The sequence below is a fragment of the Thalassophryne amazonica genome, chromosome 12, assembly GCF_902500255.1.
Source record: "Thalassophryne amazonica chromosome 12, fThaAma1.1, whole genome shotgun sequence".
Lineage (NCBI taxonomy): Eukaryota > Metazoa > Chordata > Actinopteri > Batrachoidiformes > Batrachoididae > Thalassophryne > Thalassophryne amazonica.
Genome location: NC_047114.1, coordinates 40,822,763 through 40,837,423, shown reverse-complemented (window position 1 = coordinate 40,837,423; position 14,661 = coordinate 40,822,763). Strand labels below are relative to the sequence as shown.

Here is a 14,661-nt window from a genome sequence, read left to right as displayed (position 1 = left end):
ACTAAGTCAGACAAAAGGTCCGAAAATTCACAGAGAAACTCACAGTAACGACCAGGTGGACGATAGATAACAACAAATAAAACTGGTTTTTGGGACTTCCAATTTGGATGGACAAGACTAAGAGTCAAGCTTTCAAATGAATTAAAGCTCTTACTGGGTTTTTGATTAATTAATAAGCTGGAGTGGAAGATTGCTGCTAATCCTCCGCCTCGGCCCGTGCTACGAGCGTTCTGGCAGTTAGTGTGACTCGGGGGTGTTGATTCATTTAAACTAACATATTCATCCTGCTGTAACCAGGTTTCTGTAAGGCAGAATAAATCAATATGTTGATCAATTATTATATAATTTACTAACAGGGACTTAGAAGAGAGAGATCTAATGTTTAATAGACCACATTTAACTGTTTTAGTCTGTGGTGCAGTTGAAGGTGCTATATTTATTTATTTATTTATTTTTTTATGCTTAAATAGATTTTTGCTGGTTATTGGTGGTCTGGGAGCAGGCACCGTCTCTACGGGGATGGGGTAATGAGGGGATGGCAGGGCGAGAGAAGCTGCAGAGAGGTGTGTAAGGCTACAACTCTGCTTCCTGGTCCCAACCCTGGAGAGTCACGGTTTGGAGGATTTAAGAAAATTGTCCTGATTTCTAGAAATGAGAGCTGCTCCATCCAAAGTGGGATGGATGCCGTCTCTCCTAACAAGACCAGGTTTTCCCCAGAAGCTTTGCCAATTATCTATGAAGCCCACCTCATTTTTTGGACACCACTCAGACAGCCAGCAATTCAGGGAGAACATGCGGCTAAACATGTCACTCCCGGTCCGATTGGGGAGGGGCCCAGAGAAAACTACAGAGTCCGACATTGTTTTTGCAAAGTTACACACCGATTCAATATTAATTTTACTGACCTCCGATTGGCGTAACCGGGTGTCATTACTGCCGACGTGAATTACAATCTTACCAAATTTATGCTTAGCCTTAGCCAGCAGTTTCAAATTTCCTTCAATATCGCCTGCTCTGGCCCCCGGAAGACAATTGACTATGGTTGCTGGTGTCGCTAACTTCACATTTCTCAATGTGACTCAACAGAGTCACCAATAACCAGAGTTTGTTCCTCGGCGGGTGTGTCGCCGAGTGGGGAAAAACGGTTAGAGATGTGAACGGGTTGGCGGTGTACACGGGGCTTCTGTTTAGGACTACGCTTCCTCCTCACAGTCACCCAGTCGGCCTGCTTTCCCGGCTGCTCGGGATCTGCTGGAGGGGAACTAACAGCGGCTAAGCTACCTTGGTCCGCACCAACTACAGGGGCCTGGCTAGCTGTAGGATTTTCCAAGGTGCAGAGCCGAGTCTCCAATTCGCCCAGCCTGGCCTCCAAAGCTACGAATAAGCTACACTTATTACAAGTACCATTACTGCTAAAGGAGGCCGAGGAATAACTAAACATTTCACACCCAGAGCAGAAAAGTGCGGGAGAGACAGGAGAAGCCGCCATGCTAAATCGTCTAAGAGCTAATAGCTGCGCTAAGCTAGCGGATTCCTAAAAACACACAAAATGAATAATGTGTAAATAATTTAGAGGTGATTCAGCAGAGGGAGTGCTTTAGTTAAGGCACGTGAAGATTACACTGTGAAACAAATCGTTATCTAGTTAACTAGATCAATTTAACTGCGCAGATTAAACAGCTAACAGATACAGCAAAACACCGCTGTGCTCCGGAACAGGAAATGATACAATACCTCAGTGAGAGCCAACCAGTGTTGGGGAAAGTAACTTTGGAAAGTTACTTCATTAGTTAATCTATACAGTTATATTTTACAGTTACTTCTTACATTTACTTCATTAGCAGCTGCGGACACCTTGTCGGCAGCTGCTGAATGTAATTACTAAAGTTACTCATAATCTAATTTGGTTATTTTTAAGATTTAGTACTCAGAAAAGTAACTATTAGTTACTTTGCTAATTAGTTACTTTTCTGATTGCTCAATTTTACGAGTAACCAAGTTAGATTACTCGTTACCTTATTAGTTACATTACTTATTAGTTGCAAGTTTTCTGCAGATTCTAATAAAGTAATTGCATAAAGCTGCTAATGAAGTAACTGCATGAAGCACCTGTATAAAGCAACTAAAAAAGTAACTTGTCAAAGTTACTTTCCACAACACTGGAGCCAACCACCAGTAAAATGATCATTGACACAGAGGAAATGAGAAGAGAGACAAGGACAAACACAAACCACATCACCAATACCCTCATGGTCCATACTGACTCAAACCTTTCAAACTCTGTTTACTCAGGAGTCACCACATTTCATGTGAACAAACAATATTTGTTGCTGTATGTTAATTAGAATGTATACTTTATTCCATAAGGGTTTTCCATTCTACACATTTACAGATTTTTTTACTTAAACTTTAAACATAGTGAAATTTGTTATAGTTAAATTGCTTAAAGGACATGTTGCACCGAAATCATAATAATTAAAATTTAGGCCAGAGGTAGGCAATCATGTGCCATGAAGGGCCAATACACTGCAGGTTTCCCTTTCTGCCAGTCACCTCAGCAGGTGATTTCATTGATATTCAGGGGAGAAGCTCATCAGCAAACCCACCTGCTGAGGTGATTGGTTGCGAGGAAAACCTACACTGTCTTGGCCCTCATTGCCCACCCCTGAGTTAAGCCTCAGTCCCACTGAATAACAAGCCATGAGTAATGAGCACGCATAGGTGGGTCAGCGATTATTTGAACAATAGTCCACATTTTAAGCCGTCACGTATCCGCTACTAAGGTGCCTCTATGTGCCTCTCTGTACCTCGCATGTGCCAGGTATCAGCTTCTAGTGAGCCATGACTGACCTGCTATTTGAGCCCCGTCCAGCCTCAAGTGGCTTGTGTCGCTACATATGATTCATATCAAGCCACATATGATCCATGTAGCGACATTGGTGCACATTTAGGCATGCGATTGATCCAAACCTCCAGCCCTCCCACACTTGGTCCCTTTAAAGTGTGGGTTTTCAATTCACAGAATCCATTCAAGATGTTGTCACATTTTTTAAACGCAGTCCAAAAAAAGATGCTGCACTGAGTGAGTGTGCGCTTCTGCACCAAGGGATACAAATTCTGATGGGGATAGCCACTTTGGCACGACACCGGCCGGTGTGCGCCAGGCTGCTGTTCACCTGTGTTCCAGAGTCATTAAATGCAGCAGTTCTGTATGTTCACCCAGCTCTCTGTGACCACAAAAAGACACCACAATGAGGTGGCCGCTTTAATTATATACACAGCTTACAGTCACCATGATCCAACTGTTAACTTTGTGTTCATCCATTAATGTCTGCAAAATTGCTCTTTTGCACGTTCTCGTTCTGTGTTCCTGGAACGTCGCCTCTGCGCTCCTTTTTGCTGAGTTAATTTCTTCCGCGGCTTTGCTGGTTTTATTTCTTCCACGGCTTTAAACACACAGTCATTTTGACACCGTGATCCAACTTTTAACTTTGTGTTCATCTGTTATTGACTGCAAAATCACTCTTTTGCGAGCTGGCGTTTTGCGTGAATGCTCATCTTGAGTGCCAGTCATTGTGCGCACACACAGCGGAGCTCATGTGATCCATTAACAACATGTTACATCTATCATAAACATACTTTTACAGCTAGGAATGAACATGCAACTGTTTTACCAAGCTACTAAAACATTACAAATAGTTACCTTTTAAGCTGTTCCAAATATGTTCCTCATTGAGCGGGGGGTGTCCAGATGAAACAGTCCTCTCTGATTCCAGGAGCGATTATAGGTGTTTTCAACATCCAAACTCTGACAGAAAATGATTTAATCCGCTACAAAATAATTATTTTATATACAGCATCCGGCGCAAAAAGCAGGTGTAACTGTAGTGTGCAAGAGAGCGGAGCCAAAATAGCCTGTCTAGTCCTTGTATCCACCAGGTGCTCGGATAATGGGCTTTTAATAGCCTCGGCCTCACCACACACATGCCTCTAAAATCCTCGCTTATCCTGCTGCGCTGTTTTAACCCGCATCTTAGCTGTTTTATTGCCGCTTTGATCAGACAGATCTGATCACATCTAATCTGTCTGATCAGATGTGATCAGATCTGTGATATTTCATCTCCATGTACAAACCCGCAATGAACAGCTGAGATGCAAGTTAAAACGGTGTGCTGTGCACACACAGACACAGACCAAGAACCAAATTCCCACAGACTCTCTCAAAGTGAAATAAAAATTTTACTTTTATTGAATGGAACACAAAGCAAAAGATGAAAAAAAAATTAACATGCCACTCACCCGGTTGTAAAGATTTCCAAATAAAAAGTCGACAACATCAAAGAAGCCCCACCCATTCAATGTGTGCATGATTGCCAGCCAGAGAACAGGTCCACTAGTCCTCACATGGATCGCCAGTCAAAGAGCATGTCCACATCCACCTGTCCTCAGGTACTGATCGCACAAGCAATCGGCGACCAGAGAATGATGTCCAATTGCAGCTCTTTCTGTCACGACTGTGGCACGTAGGACAGAGTACATTATCTCCTGAAAATAGCGTCTTCTGACTTTTTCCAGTATGAGAAGTACATCTGCATTTTCAGGCAGTCTGTAAAAACAGGGTGGTGGAGGCCGTCCACAACCATGATCACGGTGGCAGTAAAACAGCATCCTGGCACACAAAAAGCGCATCACCACACTTGAGGTTCCAAGATCGACAGACTGAAACAGTTAAGAGTTTCAGTATGAAGTGTGCTGTCTCCTCTCTGTAAATCCTCTGTAAATCTGAGCCATCACTTTCAAATGAAAGCTCAGAAGCTTCCTTTTTGGACGTAGCAGGTTTGTTTCACTCTGTCTGTCAGTCATTGGGATGTTTGCACTCATTCTAAAATGTACATCACACGCCGAGAAATGACAAGAATTGCTGACCAAGACTTTTTCCTGAAATGTACCTGCTAATGCTCAGAGTGAGAGGAATAATTACCAATAAAATACATCAACAACCATTAATTATTAGCGCATGCATGAGGAGAGACTTATAATCATGAGTACTTTTATATTGTCTTGCTAACTGAGCGTTAAACAATGTGCAACATGCCCTTTAATGTATCAAAGGCTCAGGATATCCTTCGAGAAGCTCCTTAACATTTTGCTGGAATTTTGAGCCATTCCTCCTTAAAGAACTAGCGTTAGTCTGCTTTGTGAGCCTCCTTGTTCAGACATGTACTTTCAATTCACCTCCAAAATTTTGTGTGGGATGTAGGTCAGGACTTCAGGACTTTGATGTATGAAAGCCAATGTGTCACAGCTTTATGATTTGGATTCCCATCAAGCTGCAATTGTCACCGAACTTTAGCTTTCTGTCTGGCTAAGTTCTGGCTTTTGTTTTTAGACTGAAACAGCACCCCCTCCCACCCTTCCCCTGCCCGAGAGCTTTATACGAGGGCTGTCCATAAAGTATAGGTCCTTTTTATTTTTTTCAAAAACTATATGGATTTCATTCATATGTTTTTACATCAGACATGCATGAACCCTCGTGCGCATGCGTGAGTTTTTCCACGCCTGTCGGTGACGTCATTCGCCTGTGAGCACTCCTTGTGGGAGGAGTCGTCCAGCCCCTCGTCGGAATTCCTTTGTCTGAGAAGTTGCTGAGAGACTGGCGCTTTGTTTGATCAAAATTTTTTCTAAACCTGTGAGACACATCGAAGTGGACATGGTTCGAAAAATTAAGCTGGTTTTCAGTGAAAATTTTAACGGCTGATGAGAGATTTTGAGGTGACACTGTCGCTTTAAGGACTTCCCACAGTGCGAGACGTCGCTCAGCGCTCTCAGGCGGCGTCATCAGCCTGTTTCAAGCTGAAAACCTCCACATTTCAGGCTCTATTGATCCAGGACGTCGTGAGAGAACAGAGAAGTTTCAGAAGAAGTCTGTTTCAGCATTTTATCCGGATATTCCACAGTTAAAGGAGATTTAAAGCGCCAGTCTCTCAGCAACTTCTCAGACAAAGGAATTCCGACGAGGGGCTGGACGACTCCTCCCACAAGGAGTGCTCACAGGCAAATGACGTCACCGACAGGCGTGGAAAAACTCACGCATGCGCACGAGGGTTCAAGCATGTTTGACGTAAAAACATATGAATGAAATCCATATAGTTTTTGAAAAAAATAAAAAGGACCTATACTTTATGGACAGACCTCGTATATATATTAAATAGCTCTCACAGAAGAACAGACTTTTGAAGATCCAAACTCTTCCTCTGTCAGCACATGCACAACTTTTATCAATTCTAAATAATTTCATATGTTAGGGAAGACATTCTCATCAACTGAACACATATTTTTTGGTAACTTTAGATCAGTGTGGTTGGGGAAAATTGTGTTGACAGTTTTTAGACTGTGTGCACAAACTTCTGGCCTAGTACACACAGAACCCATGAAAAGTTCTTTAGTAGTAACTATTCATTAAACTGGTATGTGTCACAACAGCTACTCAGAAACAAGCAGTAAAGTGTACAAGACTCTTTTTAATTTTATTTGGAACTCTGATTCAGTTTTGCAATTTTTGTGTCATGGCAATACTCAAAAGTTAATAAAAACAACAGACAAAGCTGCTCGACTGAACCCTCTGCCTTACCGAGAATAAAGATGGCACAGATGCCAACTGCACTGAAGCAGATCGTCTTGGGTGAGTGCGAAAACTTTTGTGACATATAGGACTGACATCCAGAGTGATGATTGAGGTTTTCACCGACTCCGTTCCCTTCAACCTCCTCCTCCACATCAGATGACAGTTTCATTTCCACCTGGCTGTTGTCACCCTCCATGTTCTGGGTCAAGCTGAAACGTGTATACAAGTGTGGCTCCCCATTAAACTATGAAAGAAAAAAAGGATAATATGTGATGGAGTTCAAATCACAGTTCAAATTAAATTCAAAAAGCCAGAGATTTCTGAGTGACAGTTTAGTTATGCGAAGGACCATGGTTGGGTAGGATTACTTTGAAAGAATACATGTGGATTACATGTATGTATGTATGTATGTATGTATGTACATACATTTGGATTACTTGCAATCTGATTACTTTTGGATTACATTTCAAAGTAATCCTACCCAACCTTGCTAAGGACATTAGCACTATTAGCAGCTATCAGTAGCTTTATGACATTAGGTGCTGTTAATCCACAATTAATGATGAAAATAGCAGGTCAGACTTTTTAATCACCACACCTACACAAACCATTATAAAACCACCACTCTGACCCCCCAAAATATGCTTTCATTAAATATCCAAACCAAGGTTAGCCTGTTAACTTAGCTTGTTCAATAACTGAGACAGAGGCGTGTTCAGGGTCCAAGGACACAGACAGGTAGCCTCAGCCCAGACCTCACCCAAACCCTGATCTACAGGTTGTTAAATCTAGATGTTATAAAATAGGGCTGCACAATGCATTACACTGTGACGTGCACATGCACAATTGTCACATTATAGGATCTGTGATGTCAAGGAGTATAAATTAACCCAACACATCACCCAACATTTTTTGCTTGATTTTAAGATAAATGAGTAAAGCTAGGCAGCACGGTGGATTAGTGGTTAGGACTGCTGCCTCTGAGCGAGAAGGTCATGGATTAGATTCCCACCTGTGGCCTTTCTGTGTGAAGTTTGCATATTTGAGTGGGTTCTCTCCGGGTGCTCCGGCTTCCTCCCACATCCAAAGACACGCTAGTTAGGTGGATTGGAAACTTTTAATTGTCCGTAGGTGTGCATGCGGGTGTGAATGTGTTTGTTTGTCTGTTTGTGGCCCTGTGACAGACTGACGTTGTGTCCAGGGTACCCCACCTCGCGCTCTGTGACTGCTGGGATACAGGCCAAGCCCTCTGTGACCCTTAATTGGACTAAGCGGTTGAAGATGAGTGTGTGTGTGTGAGTAAAGCTAAAGATCTATGACCAAGGGGACCAAGGGGTGTCACAAAATGACACCCCTTGGTCTGTCATATGAGTTGGTTTCCTGTATTGTACATCAGTGGTAATAAATCTTTTGTGATGAAACAACAACAACAAAAAATTAACAAACTGGTCAACCTCTCTGAACTATTTTTAACACATCTACTCATTTCCATTTAAAGACTGAAAAATGGATTTATATTTACCTGGGGAATACTCCAAAATGAATATTTTATTTTTCTTCAAATTCTTCAAAGGAGTTGGTGCGTGTGCGCATCCGTGAGCTTTTGAAATGACCAGAAATGATCTCTGACCTCAGGTGATGCACGTACACATAGCATGCACGCTGACGTCCGTGAGATATCTTGTAAATCACTTCAAAGTTGTTATCTGATTACAAAAATTGCATTTTTAAATTTATAAGTGTTTATTTATCACTAATCTTTACATACTATATGAGAAACATGTTAGATTTAAACAGAAATAAACCATTTTGGAGCTCTTTCCGCCATCTTGGATTTTCTGTTGAAGTCAATTTAAGTCAAGTCTGAGAGCATACACTGCTGCTTGCGCTTTGCTGCATCCACAGAACACCACAGAACCTCCCAGGGTCCTGGATGGCAACTATCCAGGCAGAAAATCAGTCCACTCTGGCAACTCTAAAATAACCATCAATCTACCACAGCCAGGTGAAACGTGGGCATCCCATTGGCCTTCTCCAGCTACTGGGGTCCTCGACACTCAGGCACCTGCATGCTGGATCATGCACAGAGAAACGGGCTCATGGTCGAAATGTCACAGCTGACATTCCCTCACAATGCGAGTGATAAAATTTGCCAAACAACACATTGACTGGCTTCAAGAGAAATGGCGGCACATTTTGTAGACTGATGAAAGCAAGATTGTCCTTTTTGAGTCTTGAAGCCGCAGATCGTTTGTTGACCACCAAAAACTGAATTCAAGCCACAATACACTGTGACGACAATGAAGCATGGTGACACAAGCCTCGTGATATGGGTATGTTTCTCATACTATGTGGCGGGACTATTTATTGCATACCAGGGATCATGGATACGTTTGAATAAATCAAAATACTTGAAGAGGTCATGTTGCCTTATGCTGAAGAGGAAATGCCCTTGAAATGGATGTTTCAACAAGAGAACGACCCCAAACACACCAGCAAGTGAGCGGCATCTTTGTTTCAGACCAACAAGATTAATGTTCAGTCCAATTCCTGGACTTTAATCCAATAGAAAATTTGTGGGGTGACATAAAAAAAACACTGTTTCTGAGGCAAAAAACAAGAAATGCAGAGGAATTGTGGAATGTAGCCCAATTTTCCTGAGCTTGAATACCTGATCACAGGTGCCAGAAGCTGATCGACTCCATGCAACACAGATGTGAAGCAGTTCTCAGAAACAGCAGTTATACAACTAAATATTAGTCCAGTGATTCACAGGAAAGATAAATCTTCAAGTTTTCAGTTTATACAGTAAATGTTTGAGTTTGTAGAAAAAAATAAAAAAATGAAGACCTATTTTTAATTAAACAGCCTAATATTCCTTTTTTCACTTTCTGTAAAGTAATAACAAATTTGATACATTTTTCTTCTTGTTTTGATTTGGAATATAATATGCAGTGTTCCCAATGCATTTGGGTGCATGGAAACAAAAGCTACTGTAAACTTTACTCACCTTTTTAAACACACTGCTATTATTTTGAACACATCTGCACATGGAACTAATGAACCTCATTGTTTGCTCACAGACAAACATTTTCAATGTGTAGAAAAATAAGAACAGTTCCAAATTTCTCTCCTCAACAACCTCCAAGCTGTGAATATGATAAGCTGATAAATATTTGTTCCTCAAGTGAAAAATGCTGACAAATGCAATGATCAAAGTTATGTCAGACTTTAGTTAAGAGTACAATACTTACAATTTTGGATATAGCTGACCTGGCCTGGTCCATTGGTTTTCTTCACAGGAATCTATAAGGAGAATTAAAAAGACATTCTTCAGTGGGGTTTAAGGGAAAATGGGTGCTTAAAAAAATAACACTGAAGTGTGATAAATGTAGAGGACAAGAACCCATAACCATCTGCAAATTTGGTGACTAATATTTTTTCCCCTTGTATTACAAAGGATCATTTCATGTTGGAGAAGATCACTTTATATCTTACTTCAGTACAGCATGTACAGTACTGTGTGCTCAAATTCTGTGAACATCTGAGTCCCAAAAACAAGACCTGCCTCTTGTCTAAACATTCAAGGGGCTTCATTAGCTGCTAACCACAAAGCTAGCACTGTTTGAATTTGCAGAGAGTCCAGTGTCCATTGTACGTCCACGCACTCACCCCATACCGCCGTGTGAACCCAGTGGGTAGAATAACACAGTAACAGAATATAGCTTACTTCCCACTTGCTTTAATACAAGAGTCAGGCCAAATAAAACCAAGATTCCAGTTAAACAGAAACACAAGATGAAATGCAATTCTTCTTAATATTTTTTAACAACAGCAAATGCAGACAGTGTAATAAGACCACTGATATAAGGATAGCCTCTGGAGATGAGGGCATTTCATGCATTGTTTCAATCATTTCAATTCGAGTCAAATCCTAAAGAACTACCCATTGGAAAACAAGACTGCAACTTTAGCTTCTTTTTTTTTACTTTAAGCATGTTTCGACTGATTGTTTTACCTTTATTGCCTTCAGAAAGCATGTGAATGCAGCATTATCTTCAAAAGTAGGTGCAGACCTCTAGCTAATGCTCATACTTGATTGGTATCTGCTAAATTAAACCTGATTAAACCAGTCATCAAAAACCAGTAAATGCATGCGCTTTGTCTCTTTGCTTTATAAGCACAGTGTCAAGGTATTGACCAGACACCTTGTTCCTGCTTCAATATACAGCCACTGTGTGTGTTTAAAAGCAATTTTATACTGTCTTTAAATACCAGGGTTTCTGCAAATACTTAAAAAGACTTAAAAGGCATTGAAATCACAATCTAAAAATAAGGCTTTAATCTGTATCACAATGTTGTGATACCAACCACCTAACCCACATGTCTTTGGATGTGGGAGGAAGCCGGAGCACCCGGAGGGAACCCATGCAACCATGGGGAGAACATGCAAGCTCCACACAGAAAGGCCACAGGTGGGAATCCATCCCATGACCTTCATGCTGTGAGGCAACAGTAATCACTAAGCCACCGTGCTACCCCTGAGAGCAGCAGAAGATGGCAAAGTCTGTGCACCAACAGATGCCAGGTATTTCTCAGTTCTGCTCTGGTTGGACCCTTGTCTCCACTACACTTCTACCTCAGGTACTGGCACAGGCTAGCAGATCTTCAGGGAGCACCTGGCTGTACACCTAACCTTATGATAATGTTGGTCTTACATTTCATTCCAGCTGGTATTTAACAAAACAAACTCTAGAAAATTCTTAAATTTATCTTCCCTTTAGTTGGAGAAACCTTGAAATATACAAGCCAATTTTAATTGTTTTCTTAATGCATGGAAGAGCTGTAAAAGTGACAAGGAGATGCAACGGGTTGACTTTAATGTGCTTGAATTCCGCTCTGTGCAAGTGTCATATCAATAAAAATATAAGTGCCGGATCAGGACTCTGTATCAGCAGATACTCAACATTAAATGTCACTTAGTGGGATCAAGTTCAAGTGTTTATCCTTTTCCATTTGCTCAACAATTTACAGGGGCACTGGAATACTTGTGCAGATCAATCAGTCATTAAAACTGTGCACTATTAAAAAGTGCAACAAAAATAAAAGAGTCTACATACTAACAAATAACAATAAATACAAAAGTACAAAAATTATGCCAGGCAATTTGTGCACACAGAAGATTGCACCTGAAATAGGAAGTGTGTATGGGTACCCGTTTGCACATGTGTGGTCTCAACGTGCCAAAGTCTCAGGTGGGGCATGGTATTTCAAAGCAGCTTGAATGCCCTTTGCCAGCAGTCTGATGGTTGCTGGGTAGTAGTTGTTTTGAAAGTGGTGATGTTTGCATGGAAGCGAACATTTGCGATCATCAATTGAACGTTCATAGAATGTTTGTTTACTGTTCAGCAAGTTTGCGAACGTTCATGTAATGTTTGTGATGTTTGTGTAATGTTTGCATGGAAGCGAACATTAGATTGCTATCACCAGTGAGGTACACCTAGCTGATAAACAACTTGAGAAAATTCTGCAAGCAATATAAACACCTTGTTAAAAATAAAGGGCCTGTAGATAAGCAAATGGATCCAGGCCCGAGTCCAATATCTGGTACCAATCCTGAAAACAGATCCGGTCCAGACAATTTTGCACCCTGGCCCAGATCCGGCACGGCTCCACTTTACAGTTCTGGAACAGATCCGGACCAGATCTGAACCGGATCCGCAAAAGACCAACCATTTACAGCCCATATCTGGCACGGATCTGGGACAGATGTGGTCAACATCACAGCACCAAGGCAGGAACAAGTTTTACAGGGTTAAGTTCTGTGGATCCAAGGAAACTGATTTGTATCTGTAACACACAGATCAGTGTCCGTGGACATATAAAACTTGCTTGTCATAAAGAATTTTTTAGGGTTCAACAATCACAAAAATTGCAGGTAACTGAGCAAGAACACTGCACAAACATCATATGAACAAAGAATGACGACAGGTAATATTCGCATTCAAACATCCTACAAATGTTTTAATGTTCTGCTGCAACTGTTCATATGATGTTTGTGAACGTTTGTATAATGTTCATTGAATGTTTGCATGTAAACATTTCCTATGCTCATTCTTTGTTCATATGATGTTCATGCAGTGTTCATGCCATGTTTGCGAACGTTCTCATACAAACGTTGAATGAACATTCAAAGAATGTTCAGTTTCCGGATGGGTTTACGTTAGTTCCAATCCCAGTCCTCAGGAACCCCTAACCTACCCACTGTCCACCTCTCCCTTCACTACCCACAGCTAATTGGCTCAGTCAGGTGTCTGCTAAGCTCAATTTAAGCCAGTCTGTATCCGTAACTCCGTAGCCATGCAGAGCCCTTGATGCGAATCCCCTCTGAGCACCTCTTCCTAGCCTGACGCAAAAAGTAAGTCCCTTTGGTTGCTCCCTTCTTTTTCACTCAGGTCACCACAGCAGATCCAAGGTGGATCTGCATGTTGATTTTGGTACAAGTTTTACACCAGATGCGCTTTCTGACACAACTCCACATTAGATGGAGAAATATGGCAGGGGTTAGATTTGAACCGGGAACCTTCTGCACTGAAACCAAGCGCACTAACCTACCGAAAACTACACAAGACCACAGGCTGTGATTGGTTGCTAACTACATCACATCCAGAATCTCACTTTTCCGGTTTCACAAACAACGACTTTCATGGGATAGTAGGCCAGTCGTGAAGAAAAAAGTTTACGACTATGCTAAAGCGTTTGCGTGAGTTACAGAGCAGTAGAAGCATAAAAAGGCCTTTAGTTGGTGATTGACTGAGCTAAAAGCTAATCAGCGTTGTGGCAGATCATTAGAGAGATTAAAAATCTGCATGTTAAGGGTCCCAGAGGACTGAGATTGGGAACCACTGAAATATGGTAAGAGACAATAAAATACTAAGAATACCCAAGAACTTGAGTCTTAAATTTAATTTATAAACTGTAATTAAACTTGAATAAAATTTCTGCCAGTATCTTGGAAAAGAGTTTGAGTCAGTGGTTAAATATTAAAAATAACTGGGTAAGTTCTAAGGTGAAATGTGAAACTATCTCATTCACAATTCTAAACTCTACCCTAGTTCTTAAGAGCAAACAGACCTCAAGAATGTCCATGACAAATGCCGTATCCCATCTGGCCTTCATTAAATACAAAACACACCAAAGCTTCCAAACTTAGATAATCACTGCTTGTAACAGATTATTCACAGTTTTTAATCACCTTAGAGAGCTGTATTGTCTTGGAAACCAAAACTTTTTTTAAAAGTGAGAAAAAAATGATCTGAGGTTTAAGCACAAACAATAGTTTGAACAGGATCAGATTCAGGTGGAAGCTTTCATGTGTATCTGTGTGCACTTGTTTTGCAACTGCCTGCACAAATCAAAGAGATGTGTCCAGCATTATTTATGGCCCCTTCAGACATAGTGCGAAGTTTGGATGGAGTTTGGACAAAAACGGCAAAACAGCGGGAAACAATTCGAAATTAGCACACAAAACATTGCGCCAATGTTTTGTGTGCTAATTTCAAATGTACAAACCCAGTGCAAGAGTTCGTGCACGCACCGGTGTCCGTCAAGCAGGAACAGTGCCAGGTGCACCACATGGCGCCCCTTATGTGGAAGAAATAAAAACCAGCTGGTACGTGTGGAATCACATCATGGTGCTTATGTGGAATAAATAAAAAAAAAAAGAAGAAAAAACACACCACCCGGAATGCAAACTCGCACCTTTCAAAACCTGTGATCCCCAGTCAGAGACTTTACCACTGAGCTACAGAGCTGTTCTCTAAAAGCTGTGGGAAGCTGCCTCATATCAAGACGAAGTATTACAAAAAAAGATTAAAATCCCACACCATATAAAAACACTGCATTTATCAAGTGAGCAATACAAATATGACCCGTCTGTTCCTCTGGTGATGACCGATGGTCACAGACATACAGTCATGAAAGTGTTTTCCAAAAGTTCGAAATTTGTGCAGCACGAAAAACGCTGTTTTTGAGAG

The 14,661-nt window shown here is 41.3% G+C and overlaps 1 protein-coding gene across 3 annotated transcripts in view; it reads right to left on the bottom strand.

Moving 5' to 3' along the window:
* The window catches only part of tfr1a (transferrin receptor 1a), a 98,592-nt gene that overhangs the window by 40,162 nt on the left and 43,769 nt on the right, over nucleotides 1–14,661 (bottom strand). For 2 of the 3 annotated variants that reach the window (XM_034184122.1, XM_034184124.1), the window contains exons 2-3: nucleotides 9,880–9,931; nucleotides 6,632–6,869 (exon numbers count right to left, since the gene is read on the bottom strand). In XM_034184122.1, coding sequence (XP_034040013.1) covers nucleotides 6,632–6,869; nucleotides 9,880–9,912 — 271 coding nt within the window. In that variant the 5' untranslated portion in view covers nucleotides 9,913–9,931. Of the gene's footprint in view, nucleotides 1–6,631; nucleotides 6,870–9,879; nucleotides 9,940–14,661 lie in introns of all 3 variants that reach the window. The other variant, XM_034184123.1, reaches the window with a different exon arrangement.